Source organism: Anastrepha obliqua, chromosome 5, assembly GCF_027943255.1.
Source record: "Anastrepha obliqua isolate idAnaObli1 chromosome 5, idAnaObli1_1.0, whole genome shotgun sequence".
NCBI lineage: Eukaryota > Metazoa > Arthropoda > Insecta > Diptera > Tephritidae > Anastrepha > Anastrepha obliqua.
This window is the reverse complement of record NC_072896.1, coordinates 43,084,987-43,103,312: the sequence shown is the minus strand read 5'-3', so window position 1 is coordinate 43,103,312 and position 18,326 is coordinate 43,084,987. Positions and strand designations below refer to the sequence as shown.

Genomic DNA, 18,326 nt, shown 5'->3' with positions numbered 1-18,326 from the left:
TTGGGAAAAAATGCATCGTAAATTGACTCTGACAGAGTAAAATTTGTATTTATTATAAATCATAAACAGGTTTTAAAGCTTAAAAAATCTTTTAACTTTTCTATGACTACGTTCCATTATTTTTAAATTATGCCATTCCTATTCAATTATCATTCATTGTTCAGACACCCGGCAGCACTCAACAAGAAGATTTTCGTTTAGCAAGTTGTTAGCACTGACCAACGTCACCTTTTTAAGTGAGCCGGCGAAATTTGGAAGTGTAAGCGAGTGAACTGCCATATACATGAAGAAAGAGACGACGATAGGACACAAATTATTTTATTACAAAAGTAATCAGGTTAAATAAATTACTGAAAAGAAAGTATTAAGGAAAGATTGTCGAAAGGTGTGAGTAAAGTTCAAAGGTATTAACTTAATTGGATATTTGGTGTTTTTGGTATGACGATATTGGGTAAGTTCCAAGAGGATATGCTGTCAATGCTTCACTTATTTGAAATTTATAAATGCTGAAATTGCAGATGGAGCAGGTACTGCATTTAATTCCATAATTTTTAAAATTTATTTATTGTTGCATTCCAATAGTCTGCCTAACAGGGGTAATAAATTTATTAAATGCATATACATCCATAAAAACCTATTTTAAATTAATTGAGTGGTGTAAAATGTGGAGCCTTGACAGCAACTAAAGTAGGGAAGGGAAAAATTTGTCAAGCTTAATTAAAACGTTTCATATGAATTCAGTAAAATGAATTCTTTATTTTACGTTGGTTAAAGTTATTTTGGTTTTTGAGACAAAGATTTCCACAACATTTTGTTGAACTCGCTTTCGAAAAATCGTATAAAAGACAGTGGTATATATACATATGTAGTTTATGGAAAGTTACTCAAAACTTATTAATGTCGAAGACAGTCCCATAGATGTTTTTTGAAGTGTGAATATAATTAAGATAATTAATTTACATATTATATTAGGTGTTTGACCGAACTCCTGCAATTTACGGTGTGCGTCTTTTGGTTCCACAAAAGGAGAGACTACAATTTTGTGCCGTCTCCAAATGGTAATGGTTTTTTTATCAAGAGCCTTTTCATTGTAGAAATATGCTCGGAGATTTGCCATCGTCTGCCGAGGGTTGGCCGCTATTAGAAATAACTATTTCATTTGGAGTCTTATACAGTGGGTCCCGCGCTAACCGAATAGTAGTTACGAACACAGCTTTTCGACTACGTCGACCGCCGAGTATTCAAGTGCTTAATAGTAATTTACATAAAACATTTGCAAAATAACTTGCTTAATTTCACTTAATATTATTAGTTCACTTTTTTTTCTGTATCCAAAAGTATGCCTTATGACGGTCTTTTACCCAAACAACTAGTAGGGGAGAGGAAGATTGAAAGCTACTAGTTGAACCACTCCCTTCCCAGTACAGAAGAGGTGGTTCGCAAATTACCTGTGTGGTCGGCACTCGTTAGTAAAAGCAGGGAGTGCTGCAGGGTGTTTAAGGCCAAAAAATTGTCGAACAGAAAAAACAGAAAAATTGACACAAACATCGATATATTATAATACTTTTAGATTAGCTATAAATGACGATTGAAACGAAAAAGTTAAAAATTGATCTCTAAGTTCTGCAAATGCTCTGCAAATCCATTTGCGGAACAACCACAAAATACCATCACAAATAGTAGGAGGATCTCGCGAGGGTATAATGCTAAATATATATAATATATACAAGTTCGGCAAAAAAAACTTGTTTTTGAAATGACTTTGCAGAAATACTCCAGTTTCAGAGGTGTACAAGCACCTCCTCCCATTCGAGATGTGCATCTTGATGTTCCACAAATGGTAGCACATAAAGCTTTATGCCACCACTTAACATCAGATGGTTTTTTATGAGGAGCTTTTTCATTACAGAAATTCACTCGTAGGTTTGCCATTGTATGCCGAGGGGCGACAGCTAAACCTTTTCTATCATTGGGCTTTCATGTCAACAATGGGCATGATGCTTTTGAATTCATTAAATTTTCTCAGAGTTCGCGCGATCGGAGCATTGTTATCCTAATTAGATTTATTTAAAGTCGCCCACTATCACTTAAGGGGGGGGTAACGTTAATTCATGGAAAAAAAGGCACATTTTTATGATTTTTTTTTGATGACACAGTTAAAATTTATTCGTCAAATGTTTTACTACATAAAACTATAGCATTTGAAGTATATTTTGTGAAATTTTCATCCAAAAATATTTAAAAACACGGCAATGGCAGAAATTATTCGGACGCATCTCAAAAAAAAGTAGTTTTGCGGTGGCCCTCATAACTCGGTGTTAAATCATCTGAAATCAAAAAACCAAAGTTATTTCGTTAGATAATCGTTTTCTCCGGGTAACGCCGAGAGGGTTTTTTGAAATTAAAAATTTTTCGATTTTTGGGAACACGTTAAAGTCAAAAACACGATTTTCGCGTAAAAAATCGGTGAATTAATATAGTTAACGTAAAAACAAAAGTATCAACAAATTCGAAAAAAACTCTTCGGCGTTACCTTGTAAAACATCTACAGAAAAAGTGTTCAAAATTTCAAAAGGATTGGTGCAGTAGTTTGAAAGTTATGAGGGGCACCGACTTTGAAAACGTAAGTTTTGGGAACAACGCTTTAAAGTACAAATGGCGCGCGGTTGAGCCAGGTAGGTAGCAACACTTACATGGCTGTATCTTTGTAAGTTTTGCTCCGATTCATCTAAAATTTTCACAGAATATTCTTGAAAGGTTCTTCATTTAAAAAACCAAATAAAAAAAAATACACGAAAAAAAATTTAAAAACGCTCATGCCTGTTAAAATTGTAATATAATCTATCCTTTATCGCCTTGCAGGAAACCCACTGCAACAGCTATTTCACTCCAATATAAAATTCAAAAAAGATGGATGTAGTGTGTTCTATATATAATTGGCGCTTACACCCATTATTTGGTGTTTGGCCGAGCTCCTCCTCCTATTTGTGGTGTGCGTTTTGATACTTTTCCAGAAATGGAGGTATTGGCAGATTTATGCCACCTCCGAGCGGCGGATGATTTTTTATGAGGTGCTTTTTCATGGCAGAAATATACTCGGAGGTTTGCCATTGCCTGAAGAGGGATGACCACTATTTGAAAAAAAAAGGTTTTCTTTCATTAGCTGTTTTACGATTGGAAATTTGATCCCGGGGGCTCACGACTGGTAGTCACTCACCAAAACATCCGCCTTAGGTGGCCGCCAGTAGATTTACTTCTTTCATATCTAAACTCTTTATATTTACTTTTTCCAGTCATAAATACAATTTTACCCATCGCACAATGGCCCAGAATCTTAAGATTTTGGACAAAAGCGCTTTTAAACATTGGTTTTTCGTTTAATGAGGTTTATGTTTTATGATTCTATAAGCTTTTGTACACAAATTACTGGAATAGTTCTGTATAATATTCATTGAGAGCAATTCTGGGACTTCTCTAATGTTATATATAATTTCGAATTTTCTACCGTTCCTTTGTTATCCAAATTTTTTTTTTATGATAGCATAGCGACGTCTCGTTCTGAGCGATAAGATACACATATGTAGGTATAGTAAAATGGTCACGTTTTCATTCAAAGACATTAGGGGCCATTAGCGGTGATCTTCCTTATAATGTAAGCTTCTGATGTGAGACGACGGTAGAGTCAGAACGAATTTCACTGCCAGAGGAACCAGCAGGATTTTTAAATATTTTATATTTTATCTCACGCACGATGGCTAAGCGATGTAGAGATGATACGTTAGATAGTGACAGTTCTGACGAATATTACTTTTAATCTGATAAGACGGAAGATGACGGCATTACTTCGTCAAGTAGAAGTGAAATCCGTCTTTGAATTTATGATAATTTTTTCTTGTGTTAAATAAAGCCTTAGTTTCTATAACGTTCAACGTTACACCTAATAAAGATAGTATAAGAGTATAGATATAATTTCAAAGATGATTATGTTCAAATTAAACCTTCTCCAACCTTCCCCTATAAAAAAATAGTAAATCAAATTACTCCTTGAAGTTTGTAATTTAAGTCTGTAATTCAATATGCGCTTTTTTGCACATTTTAATTTTAACCCAAAATAAATTGTTTTTGTGTTCGAAAACAATGTCTACTATTATACCATATAAATGGTATTGCCTCGGAATGAAATATAATATATGAAAAGTTGACATGTCGCCTTTATTTTGACCTTCTAATTTTGCATAAACCTTTCTTTTGTTCGCGCCAATTAAAAGTTAAAGGTCATGAAAACCAGTTCTCTGCAAATATCTTGCTTACTATGGCTTTTTAACACACTTTTATTAGGTCGAGTTGTATGTATGTATGTATGTATGTAACGGAATCTTTGAGCTTAATTTTCACTGGCTTCTAAAAATCTGATCGACTTGAAATTTTGCACACCTATCAAGGACCGATGACAATGCAATAATTTGATAAAAGTTTTCCAGTATCCTTATTAGGATTGCCAGGATTAATATTTTCTTTTTTTACCTGTGGGCAAAAAGTAAGGTGAATTTGGTTGTAAAATGAAAAATCTTTATTTATTCTTGTAAATCAGTTTCATCCCCTTCAAAACAATCCCCTCTCGATGAAATACACTTATGCCAACGATTTTTCCAATCCCCGAAACATGCCAAATAGTCCATTTCCGGTATAGCCATCAGCACATTCTTCGATTCAGCTATTATCTCCTCAATCGACTCGAAACGCGTTCCCCGGAGTGGTCTCTTGAGTTTTGGAAATAGCCAGAAGTCACACGGAGCCAAATCAGGCGAATACGGTGGTTGCGGAACGATATGCGTGGAATTTTTGGCGAAATGGTCACGAAGAACGAGTGCAGTGTGAGACGGTGCATTATCGTGATGCAAAAACCAAGAGTTGTTGGCCCATAATTCTGGTTTTTTTAGATGAATTGCTTCACGTAAACGACACATAACGCTCAAATAATATCCCTTATTAACAGTTTGGCCAGGTGGAAGGAATTCATAGTGCACTACACCACGAAAATCGAAAAAAACTGGCCAATGGAGTGGGGTAGCCGTTTCTCAGTCTCCCTCTACGAAATAAGATCTTCATCTTCTTCTTTATCACGGCCGATAACTGCATAGCTTTAGACTCACAGTCGATAAGAAAGAAATTAAATATAACACGAATATATCGAATCATTAATTCACTGACTGCAATGATAACAACAATTTTCATTCATAATAAAAAATAGTTAAAAAAAAAACTAAAAAACTGCATTTTGCTTCACTTTCATAACCTTCTGTACATAGGTAGTTGCCAATAGAATGATTGTAATATTTACTATATCAAGCATCCCACGCTTTTAACTCTAATTTGAATTATTCTATTTGTATCTTAATTTTTGTTATAATTCTGTTCTGAGGTAGTTGACTATGACTGATCGTTCGATTTGCTATTACTTCATTATAGGTATCTTTGTCATTAAAATTTATTTTATACTTTTTAGTTCGATTGGCAATAAAAGCGTGTTTTTTAGTTTTTTTAAACTATTTTTTATTTGATATTTTACTCCCGTATAAAAAATCTAAAGCATTAAATTTTCTACTAATTTTGTTTAAAAATTGTTTGGTACGATTAACTCTTTCAGAGAGAGAGCGCGGATAACTATCAGCGCTCACCGATACAAGGCCCAACCTTTGTTTTACGAAATACAGTTATTTATACTTATACAGGCGTCCCTCGTATAAAACGGTACTTGCAAAACACGGTACAAGAATTGATATTAATATAACACGATTTTGAAAAATATGCATTTTAAATTTGAACTTTTTTTCCGTTCAATAAGGGGAATACCCCCTATGTAATTATTATTATTAGTCTTTGAATATATTTTTTTTTGTATTTTTTAGTGTTTTTGTTTTCATCATAAAATTTAATTTATTTTTCTTAATAAAAACTTCAAGGTAACTTCCTTTTTCATTTATGTAGGGGAAAATGGGGAGTTGTGAGACATTGTTACCTTTCGGCATTATTCATTTGTTTACATTCGATTTTAAGTGTCAACAAGTGTTCTCGATGCGATCTCACTTTTCAGCTAGCATTGGTCATATTTACATGCATTCGACGCGTCTCTCCAGTTACTGTGTTTTGGAATTTCTCGGTAAGTTTTTTTCATCATTTGTTTTGCGATACATTCGATCAGTTGTTGAAGCAAATTGCAAATGTTAATATATACAAATTATTAATTGTCCTATTAGCTTTGAATTTACACATTCACTTGGGCATGAACGTTCGATGTGTTTATGACTAAGCGGCTATTTATAAAAAAACGATTTGGGAGTTGTAAGACAACAAATGTGGGGAGTTGTGAGACACCGTTTTTTCGACGTTTTAATGCATATTTCATAAGTACCTCGCAATATTCATGCATTGTTCATTCAAGTTCATCAGAATTTGAAGAAGAAGAAGATTTTTGCATCATCAGCAAAGGTGCAATGCCGAAAAAGTTAAGCAGAAACAACTCCATTCATTGCAATGTATGCGATCGAGCTGTGCACCTAAAGTGTGCCAATTTACGAACTGGTTATTATACATGTTCTCACTGCGAATCATCAGATTGATGGCATTTCATTTTTTTTACACTTTTTTATAACAATTGTCTTTTCTTTTTTATTTTTCATCTTAATAAAGAACTAACAACTATTAAAATAAGTCATTTTTATTGATTTAAACCATGGTGTCTCACAACTCCCCACATTTTTGTATTTTGTATTATATTTTATATTATTATATACAATTTTAATTTTAAGGAAAATTGTAGTTTTGTTAAATAGGCCATACCAATAGCTTTCAGTATTCATTGACTAAAGATTCCATCGTTGACATATGCAGAATATTAAGATTTTGAGTAATACGGGTCCAAAAACAAAACCCGTCTCACAAAACCCCATTCTCCCCTAGTATTTGGAACGAAATTTCAGCTATCACAAAATTTTACACCTTAAGATTTGGTTTCGACATAACACGGTACACATTGCCTTCATTTATATTATTTCAAGGCTACGTATAACACGGTTTCGATATAACACAAGACAAGGTCTCTATACTACACGGTATACTTTGTTTCGTATAACATGGTTTCGATATAGCACGGTACGAATTAACCGTGTTATTCGAGGGGCGCCTGTATACTTATTTATTACGAATCATTTAGTGTTGCATGTGGAAAGCTTAACTCTATCGTTTTGAGAATAATTAGAAAGATTAGAAAAATTGAATTGCTTATTTAATTTTGTCTTTGTGTTTCGGGAATGAAATTTAAAAGAGATTATTGACTTACTATTAAAGTCGTTGCTCTTTAATATATTAGAAAAGTTACATAAAATCATAAATGAAATTGATATAGCAAAGCAAAAGGCGAAAAATAAATTTAATACTGCAAGCAGAAAAATGGACAGATTTCTGTCAAAAAATTAAATTTAAAATTGCGAATACGTATTAAAAACAACCTTCAACACCAAGTTTCAGGTACTGCTACAACAACAACAACCAAGTTTTATGCCAATTTGAAATTTTTTTAAAATATTGTCCTCCATATTGGGTCTCCCATTTTGAATTTTTGAAATGTGGTTTCAAATTCTTAACCAGCGATCTCGAAAACATCCTAGTAACGAGTTCTACGACAACTTGAAGGATTTTCAAAATATTGTCTACCATATTGGGTTCGCTATTTTGAAATTATAAAATATGACTTCAGGTTCTCAATTAGCCGAGTCGATCCGATAAGATTTCGAAATTTGACCATTTTTGAAGTTCGCTGGTCCATATCGCAGCGGTTTTCGATAAGTGACGTCAAATCAGTGCTGGAAGCTATCACCTTCCCCTCAAAATTAAATATCCTATACTCTCTCAATTGCAAGTATGACAGTAGCTATGGTAGCAATTACGTTTACGTTTATGCTTGCCACTTAAAAATTTTAACAAAAATGTACAATTTTCGATTGAAGAGTAAATTTTTCTTTATGTTTTGGTTTAAATTATTTTTATTTGGTTTAAATTATTGTAACAAAAAGTTGACAGTTCCTTCTTAAAGCAAACTAAAAAAGTCTAATTTTTTAGAATCAGTGTAAAGAAAATATGCATAAAAATAACAAAACAACTTTAAGTGGATATTACTACAAAAGTAAAGGCAAGTGTTTATTTACTTACACAGTAAAATAGTAATGAAAATGACTTTATTGGTCTTTAAAATATTTTCCCCTTCATTCCCTTGGACCAATTTTCAAAGCATTTTGCCCCTCAAAAGTGGGTACCTCCAAAACGATTAATTCGATCTACTTACATTCTGTCCAAAAAGTACCGGTAATTGTTCAATAAAACGCAAAATAATTGTTTAATCATCAACATTTTTTTGTCGCCTTCAAAATAGTCTTCGATTTGAAGCAATAAACATATGCCAACCATTAGTCCAGTCATCAAGCACCTTTTAAACGCGTTTGAAGAGATCTTCTTCAGCTCTTTTAGCGAATTCTCCTTAAGCCCTCTATCGACTTAAAGCGGTGTCCGCGGAGTGGCAATTTAAGTTTTGGGGAAAGGAAAAAGTCACAGGGGACTAAATCCGGTGAACCCGGTGGTTGTTCGATGGTATTTGTCGAGTTTTTGGTCAAAAAAGTATTCACAATATGAGCCCTGTGAGACGGTGCGTTATCATGGTGCAAGATCTATGAGTTTTCTTTCCACAAATTGGGCCGTTTCCTACGCACATTCTCTCTCAAACGTCGCATAACTTCCAAAAAATATTCTTTATTTACCGCAGAACCATTTGGAACGTTTTCCGAGTGTAGAACACCATGACAATCAAAGAAAACGAGTAGCATGACTTTAATTTTTGACCGACTTTGGTTTTTTGGGTTTCGGCTCATGTTGGCAATGCCATTCAGCCACATCAGCCGTCTGTTGGCTGGTTTGAATGTCAAACTCAGTTACCCACGTCTCATTATCTGTTATGATGCGCTGGATAAACGTTGGGTCCGAATTCACTTGCTCAAGAATGTATTCAGTCACCTTATTCCGATGAAGGTTTGAAAGAAGTTCAACTCTCTTGGAACGAATCGAGCAGCCATGCGTCTCATGCCTAATTGATGGTGTAAAATGTTGCGAATTGATTCGTGAGACACGCTAAGGTCACGAGCTACCTCCGTCAAACGTAAATGATGGTTTGATGGTTTTCCATCCCATTTCCTTGACTAAGTCACCGTTTTCATCCGTTGATGTGCGACCAGATTGGGGTAAATCTTCCACGACTTCTCGGCCATCTGCAAAATCCTTATATCACTCGTAGACCCGTGTTTTGATATTTCACACTCGCCATAGGCTTCCTGCAACATTTTCAACGATTTGGCACACGAAATCCCGTTCAAAACACAGAATTTAAGACATTTTTTGTTCGATATTTTTATCCATAGTGAAAATCGCAGAGCACACCTGCGGTTGACTGATATAATTAAATGCCAAAAACAAGCTAATTGACAGCTCACCCTCAAACTGACATTATAGAGGACAGTTGTACCCACATTCCAGCAAAAAAAATGTAGATATATGTGTAACGCGCGCTTTTTAAATGAACAATTCCCGATATTGTTTTGACAGAATGTATTTTACTCGTATATTGATGGCTAATAAAAGCTCAGTTTAAAAGTAAGAAAAGTGAGGAACACCTTAAGGGGCTAGCTAAAGCAGCATAGCGAAAGAACAGAGTTGCGTAAATACAAGGTGAAGTCAAAAATAAACAAGACTGAGCTAAAATAGAAACGACAGGAGCTTTGTTCTGATAACTTTGAGTTAATTTATTCAAATAGTGCCCTCTACCCTTGATACACTGTTTTGCGTGATCTAAAAGCTTTTCAAAGGGGTGTGTCTGGTCCTTCTGATCCGGAATGTCCTTCAGGATGTGGGTACAAGCCTTTTGGATGGCCTCTACGGACGTAAAATGTTTTCCTTTCATGGCCAAATGCAATTTTCCGAATAGGTAGAAGTCACAGGGAGCCATATCAGGCGAATACGGGATTGATGGTTTAAATGCGATTTCTAGTCAAAAAATCAGTCACAAGAGTGGATCGATGAGATGGTGCATTATCATGCAATAAGCGCCAGCTTCCTCGTCCGCGGTATTCAGGGCGAATTCGACGAATGTGATGCAACAAACACTTCAAAACGCCAAGATAGAAATTTGCATTGACGTTTTGGCCCATTGGTACGAACTTCTTGTGGACAATTCCCTTGGAATCGTAAAATCAAATGAGCATCGACTTAATTTTTGAGTTCTCCGAACGCGATTTTTTGGGTGGTGGCTTGTCTGAGACTTTCTATTCGGTACTTTGACGCTTAGTTACAGGTTCATGTTGGAAACACCACGTTTCATGACCAGTTAAATGTTGTAAAGGAAGTTCTAGTCTGTTCTCGCCTCTTTAATGAGGCCTTTGGAGTGTTGAATTCTGTGCAATTTTCGGTCCTCATTTAACTTGTGCGGAATAAAACGTGCACAGACCTTTTGTAAGCCCAAATGATCAGTTAAAATGCGATAAATCGATGTTTTGGAGATATTCAACTCTGATTCCATGAATTTCACCGATGATTTGGTTCATTTTTGATAAATTTACGAATGATTTCGATGAAGTTTTCGGTGATTTACCGATTTTAAAACAAAATTTGATATTAGCTTCTTGTTCGACACTCATTTTTGTACCGATGACACAAACACACTGACGCTTTAGACGCAATAACTTCGCTTCCCCTGAACCGAATGTCACCAAGCTTTCACTGGAAGTCAGCTAGGGATGTAACTTCCAACGCACCAATTCATTAAAAAGATGTCGCCATCAAAAACATTTTTATACGCCAGTCTTGTTTATTTTGGACTTCACCTTGTATGTACGTTGCACACAGGATTGCATTTCAACAGAAGCTTGAAATATTTAATTTTTTCCTTTGTTTACTTGATAAACTGAACATAATGTTTTTTACAAACTATTGATTTTATTTTACTTCGTACAATAATGGTTGACTGACAGGCAGTAATTCGCGATTCCCCATTTTTTAGTAAAATGTATAATTAGCAGAAGGTACATTTTGTATGTGGAATCTGTTGTCTGTCTGACAGCCGCCGTAGCCGAATGGGTTAGTGGGTGACTACCATTCGGAATTCAGAGAGAACGTAGGTTCGAATCTCGGTAAAACACCAAAACGAAGAAAAACATTTTTCTAATAGCGGTCGCCGCTCGGCAGGCAATGACAAACCTCCGAGTGTTTTTCTACCATGAAAATATTCCTCATAAAAAATATCTGCCGTACGGAGTCGGCTTGAAACTGTAGGCCCCTCCATTTGTGGAACAACATCAACACGCACACCACAAATAGGAGCTGGGCCAAACACCCAAAAGAGAGTGTACATGCCAATTATATATATATAATATAACTGCTGTATATGTATGCATGTGGATGTACTTTTTACATTTAGTTGACTATTTTGCAGATCAAATAAAATGAGTGACGACGCAAGTGATAATCAACAAAGTAACGGTTCAACCTCCACATCTACACCACCTCCGCAACAGGATAGCAATGGCAATATACTGGAGAAGATGCAACAACATGTTCGAACTAATAAAGTCGACGTAGCTATGTGGGCTACTCGCATGCTTACAGTTCTTTTCACAATAAGCTACGTGGTACCGATAATAAGGTAAAAAATAATAATTCATTGTCCGAGTAGTATTTATTATAATTAATTCTATTTGCAGTAATCAACAAAGCTCATTCAATAAAGTATTGCTTTCAAATGCAGCAACGTCGGCTCTACGTCTACATCAACGTTTGCCTTCGTTCGCATTTACGAGAGAATTTTTGGCACGTCTTTTTATTGAAGATTCTTGCCACTACCTTATGTTTTCGCTAATATTCTTCAATGTCCAACCTACACTTCTAATTCTCATTCCAATTGTTTTATTCGCTGTGTTGCATGCATCTAGTTATTCATTGAAATTACTGGACGTGAGTAAAAAGGAATTTATATTTTCGGATGAGGTAACTTGGTTAATATTTCTTTTAATAGATCATTGGCCAAAATTCCTGGTGGGGAGCAAGGTTTTTGATTTCGCTGGTTGAGTTTCAAGCGAGTAATATTTTGAAAGCAGCGGCCTTCGCGGAGATTTTCATAATGCCTTTGGCTGTAGTTTTCACTTTCAGGTAAGTAAAATATGGTCTCTAACATATACAGTCCGTTTAATAGAAGCGTGACCGCCAGTGTTTGGCCGGACATTAACGACATTCCTAAACTCCAGACGCCAAATGTCGTTATCGGAGTCCAACCACCACCCATTGCAGATGAAGATCTTCAGCTTCCCCGTGAGACCCGCGTAACACTGGCACAATTACGTTCTGGATACTGTAGCAGGTTAAACTCCTACTTATCCAGAATTGACCCTGACATACCAAACTTATGTCCGGCATGTGAAGGCACTCCGCACGACACTAACCACCTCCTCACATGCCCTTTAAAATCCACTCATGTAACACCCCTCTCCCTCTGGACCCAACCTGTCGAAACAGCATGTTTCCTGGGCCTACCTTTAGATGAGCCCGACGAAGACGACCGACGATATACTCTACACTGACGGGGCTTCTTTTACTGCTACAACAACAACAACAACTTAATATTTCTTATTACTCCCGTCGTGAAGACATTTGAGGTCTATACTTTATGATGTTTGCACTTCGACCGAAGGCCTCTACTCATCACAGTATCTCATACAGACCCAGTTCCCTTATTCAATTCTTCTGGCTGTAGTTGGCCAAGATGTCTCAAGTTCCTCCGTGCTATAGCGCTGCTTGGTCTTGTTACTCCCGCCTTTCACCGCACGCAGCGCTTAACGCCATAAGCACTCTGATAAATCGCTTTTGCTAAGCCTAGACAAATAGGAAACTTATCATTTAGAGACCAAACTTGAAAACCAGAGAGGCTGCAGAACGATGTCCTCTAGCCACTATTTCTTAGCTTCCATCTTTCAACTATCAGATGGATCTTTTGATCTCGATGGCTGTTCTGATAAATGGCAATGACACTGATGGCTTGTGCTTCAAAGTATATTTCTACTGCCAGAGTTTCTCTATTGCCAGAGTTCGAAACCCATTGTGGTCATGACACATCAAACAAATTTTTTCTAAGGCAATGAAAAACCTCCGAGTGCATTTCTGACATGAGAAACTCTAATAAAAAAGGTCTGCCTATTCGGAGGCGGCATAAGACAAATAGGCCCCCTCAATTGTGGACTAATATCAAGATGCACACCACAAATAGAAGAAAGAGCTCAGCCAAACACTCATTAAAAGAGTGAAATGCCAATTATATACATATTTACTTTTGACAGTCTGCTATCTTTCTCATCGCAAAAAACCACAATCGTAACCGAAGAACAGAATCAGAAAAAAATTTCTCAAATCGCTAACCACCAGCACTGGGCAAGACAAAAACGTTACCACGACAGTCGGTTCTACGTTACCGGAATGACCTGGAATTATATCCGGCAAATGACTGTCACTTCAGCAGCATTCCCCATATATGTATGGGGAATGTTTATGCTGCTACAACAACAATAACAGCATCAAAGAAACAGTTGAAGTTCTTGTTTAGTTTTTGTCATGGCTCCTGGGGGGTTATATGCCGACATAGAAGAACTTTGTATTATGCAACTTTGAAAAAACAAATTTATTTCCTACATATTTTTACTCCAAATTTCGCTGATTATATACATATTTGCATTTTTTGTGTCATACTTTCAGAGGAAAAGCCGGTCTTATGACTCCAATTGTTTACTACCATTTCTTGGTCATGCGTTATAGCTCCAGGCGCAACCCCTACACCCGAAACGCTTTCACAGAGCTGCGTGTAAAGGCGGATGCATTGGCAGCTGCATCACCTGCCATTGTAGGAAAAGTCATACACAGTATAATAGCTTTTGTGAACCGTTTAGCGCCGCAGCAGCAACCGGAACAGCCAGCAGCAGCCCAATAAGCCTTATGATTTGTCAAGGTCTTGTTTCCAAATAGTTTTCTTTTTAATGATACTTCAATATTTTGTTGCCTATTTCAATATAAAAAAGACGGTAATATTTTAATCTTAAAAAAAAAATAATCGATTCTACGTTAAGTACTTTAAGAAGTAAAAGCGTCTGAAAATTACGACGTCAATATTTTTGCCTTTAAGGGTTATATGAATAACAACAAACAAGAATTCTATAAAATGCAAGGCTCATTGAACAGGTAGCAGCAGAAGACAACAAACACAAAGTCAACAATGTGTTTTGTTTTGTTTTCTGGTCCCTAAAATGACCAAAATTTATAAACAAAGATTAGCAGTTTAGAAAGCAAATAAATAGAAAAATTAAATCAGCTGCTCAACTGATACTACTTAGCTCAATGTGCCTTGATAATATGAAAACTTAGAATGAAAATTTAAATATGACCTTCAGTTTTCAATTGTATGACATTGTATCATATTGTAAGGTATTACGTAACAGGTATTTGAAGTTCAAGTTTTTTTTTTCTTGAAACTCTTATTTTGAATTTTTTTGTGTAAGCACTGGTGTTAATGTGCAATTATGTGGCAGCTATTTACAGAAATTAATTTGAATAAATTATTAAACAATTTTGTGTCGTGGGAACAATAAAACTTATTTATTTATTTAGTAAACCGTCAAGAGAAGTTGTGTTTTATAAAAAAGTGTTAGCATTGCATTCTTTACTAATTCGAAAATCGTAAATGCATTTGCCAGCCTTTATTTTTTGTCGGGACAGACTAGCAAGTACAGCACTCAGACACAATCAATTCCATTGTACTGCACTCGGATTCCCTTTTTAATTTTCTTTAAATCTACTCGACCTCCGAAGAAATCTGAGTAGATCTTGTGGTCCCAAGGAGCCAAGGTGGTCGCTTTGTAACATATCAGTGCCAAAGACCTCAAGCCTGTTTCGAGCGAATGCGAGGCAGACGAAAGTGGTCCGCCGTCTCATCCTCCTCTCCACATGCTGGGCCGAGTGCTTTGCCCATAGAAAGTGGCCCGTCATCAGTCCAACCAGCCTCCTACAGCCCCTCTGCTTAGTGATAGGAGGAACTGTGACAGTCGGTCGGACATGACAGGTAACATCAGTTTTGTCCATCTGCAGCCTCTCTCAGCCTGCCAAGCTCGCTCGTGGGTCAGAGTAACCCGTTTGCTAACCGTGACTTTGATGGCTGCCGAAGGGAGTGGCAGAACGGTCTCCGGGCCAAGGAAGTTGGCTTCAGAGCCTATTCTAGCGAAAGAGTCAGAGATCTCATTACCCACGATACCTACGTGTCCCGGGACTCATTTTAGCATCAGACTATTATATCTACCGACATAGTTCAGTCGACTACCCTTGAAGTGCTTGGGGGGCTGTCTGAGGCCATGAGCGCAGCTTGGCTGTCGCTGCAGACACATATAGATCTGCCTCTCCATCTGTTTTCCACAACAAAGTTCACCGCAAAGTGCAGTTTTTTCCTGCTTGATTTCACGCAGACCCCACGAGTAGACTCCCTCATCCAGACCACTGATGTATAGGTGATAACAGGTCTTGTCATAGCCGTGTAGATCCATAGGACCTTGCAAGGAGAAAGACCCCATGTTTTTTCAAAAACTCCATTGTACTGCCAGAAGGCTATCAGTGCTTTGGATGTCTTTGTTTCAAAGTGTGATTTCCAGAGGAGTTTACTATCGAGGATTACTCCAAGATATTTAATTTCCTTGGATAGCTGGATTGTGACTCCTTTTAGCTTAGGCAGAACGAGTCCATCAAGCATCCTCCTTCTCGTGAAGAGGACAATGCCAGTCTTGGTAGGATTTGCCGAATGCCCATTCGCACAGCCCCAAGTGTTAATCATATCCAGAGTTTTCTGCACTTTCCTGTAGATGTTCATAAGCGAAGGGCTTGTAACCAAACAGGCAACGTCGTCCGCATATGCTTGTGCGTAGACTCTCGAGTCGTTTAAGGTGGTGAGCAGAGGATCGATAACCATGCACCAGAGCAATGCAGGCCAGCTACATCGGCCACAAGCAATACCCAACAATTATGAAAGAAAATTTGGTCCAAATTGTAGAAAAGTTGGGAATTATGACAATTTCCAGTACTATGAAGAAAATGATCCCAAGAATAAGGCCCTTGATGTCCGGAACTCAGCACAATACAGGCCTATCCAGATGGAGAGCTTTGGATTTATGGTGTGTTGCCGACGGTGGAGTCTAGAAACAAAGGCAGTATGGCTGGTATGTGACACGAAAGCTCTTGCAATTACACGCCAAATAGCCAAATGAACTCATTCAATGTACAGTCTGTGTCAGAAGGAAATAAACGGATTTTTCTTGTAACTTTAAGATATATTTCGTTTTCGCTTTTTGCTGCATAATAGGCCCACTCAAGGGCTGCGACGTCAGTGCTAACTCAGGTTAGTGTCGTTCGAAACTTTCCGGTAAACGCAACTAAACAAAAATGAGTGAGAAGTTCGCGAAGCGTTTTGAGGCGGTATTTTTAGGCATGCATTCGAAAGGGCCGAAATTATAATACGCCGCGGCTGCAAAAGTAATTAAAAAATCAAAAAAGTTTGTTGTCATGTGGAATCAGCGGTATAAGGTGTACAAAAATGTTGAAGACTTTTCCGAGTGCAGCTTGAAGCGAGTGACGACAAAAAAGGAGGATAAAGTGATCGTCCAACTCTTTAAGCGGGACTCTTCATTGTGACTACGCCACGCACGATCAGTTCTTGCTAAAAAGGGAATAGATGTCAATATCAACTCCATCGAACGACGACTGAAGGAGACGAACATATCCTACCGTCAAAACCACTGTTCTCAGAAAAACACATTGAGAAACAGCAAAACAAGAAAATGGCGTCACAGAATTGGACTGGCCTTCTCAGTCCCCAGACGCCGACTCCATTGAAAATGTGTAGGGAACTATGAAAACGCATCTTGCCGGAAGGCCAGTCCATGATTTAAAGCAACTCGTGCGACAACTTCGCAAAATCTAGTCCTGTTTGTCGACGAGGTACACAGAAAAGCTGATTCAAAGCATGAAGAAGATGCCAACTCGACAACGATGAAGTCTACACGGTTTATTGAGTAATTGCGACTTGTTGGTTTGTACATACTTTCATGTAAAAAAAATTTTAAATATATGATATATCTTTTACACTTCATGAATAATCGCGGTTCTTTTTTTCTGACACAGACTGTATATGAAATAAATGTTGCTATTTTCACATTAGAATAAAGTGTTGTGAGCTGCTTGGACCATATGCAGAAGAATCGTTCTGGGCACTCCCAAGCGAATGGCGATCAGGTACCTCCCCCACTTGCGTGAACTTCTACATATGGAACCATTTATGGAACCATACGTATGGAACCACCGATCATAATTTTAGCCCTTAAATCCTACGGAGAATCTGTTTTGCCAATAAGTGCTACTTTGGACTAAGTAGGCAATTGAGTAGTAAAGTCATCTCTCTACGAACAAAACTAACACAATATAAGGCTCTTATCATGCCATGATTTTTTATTACGCGCGAAAGAATACGAGTGAAATGAATGGACACAAGTTTCAAAATTGACACAATTCTTCTTGCGAGTTCTTTATGACATGGCAGCAGAAGTCACTCTCACAATTTTCTCCGGGTGGACAAACCTTGTAAACTATTATCCTTGCTTTTTTGTCCAATCGCTACACTCTCGAATGACAAATGCAGTAGTGAACGCATAAGAGGAAGATCGCGGTAAGTGCTGTGTTGTTTGTACATACCTTTTCATTTGTTGTACCATAAATTTGTTTTTTAATATTTTAGAAATAAATAGTTTTCACCGCCATCGTAACATTTGTGAGACTACTTAGAATTAAATTTTTGAATTATTCGCAAGGATTCAGTATTTTGCCCCATAGTGCGATGGTTGAATTTAGGTTAAATGTTAAAAGAAGTATAGTTGCTGATTCAAAACACACTTGCTTTGCTTCGAATAGAATAGATATGCACTGTAATGTATAAAAGTTCGCAAAATGGCAGCTTTGTTTCACGTTTGAAGCGCTTTAAAGCTTCGAATAGCGCTTTTTAGCCTTTATATTTCAATTTCATGCGTCTCTTCGTTTTATTCCTATTATTCTGGCTGCTTTCAAAGGAACCATTTAACCTTAGAAGCTTTCAGAGAAGGCAAAACGAATCAAATGAGGCAATTAAAGCAAGTCTGCATTGGGCCAGTAGCTTGTGGTAC

At 37.1% G+C, this 18,326-nt stretch overlaps 1 protein-coding gene across 3 annotated transcripts; it reads left to right on the top strand.

The window, feature by feature from the left end:
• The first annotated feature begins 277 nt into the window (after nucleotides 1–277).
• On the top strand, nucleotides 278–14,725 carry LOC129247218 (Krueppel homolog 2). 3 transcript variants are annotated; one of them, XM_054886248.1, is made up of 5 exons: nucleotides 278–404; nucleotides 11,531–11,740; nucleotides 11,799–12,048; nucleotides 12,110–12,243; nucleotides 13,837–14,725. In XM_054886248.1, exons 2-5 carry the CDS (start codon nucleotides 11,541–11,543, stop codon nucleotides 14,066–14,068), a joined length of 816 nt encoding a protein of 271 aa, XP_054742223.1. In that variant the 5' UTR covers nucleotides 278–404; nucleotides 11,531–11,540; the 3' UTR covers nucleotides 14,069–14,725. The 3 variants fall into 3 exon arrangements, with proteins under 3 accessions (XP_054742223.1, XP_054742224.1, XP_054742222.1); XM_054886249.1 differs by having other exon boundaries at nucleotides 287–387; XM_054886247.1 differs by having other exon boundaries at nucleotides 287–451.
• The last annotated feature ends 3,601 nt before the right edge of the window (nucleotides 14,726–18,326 follow it).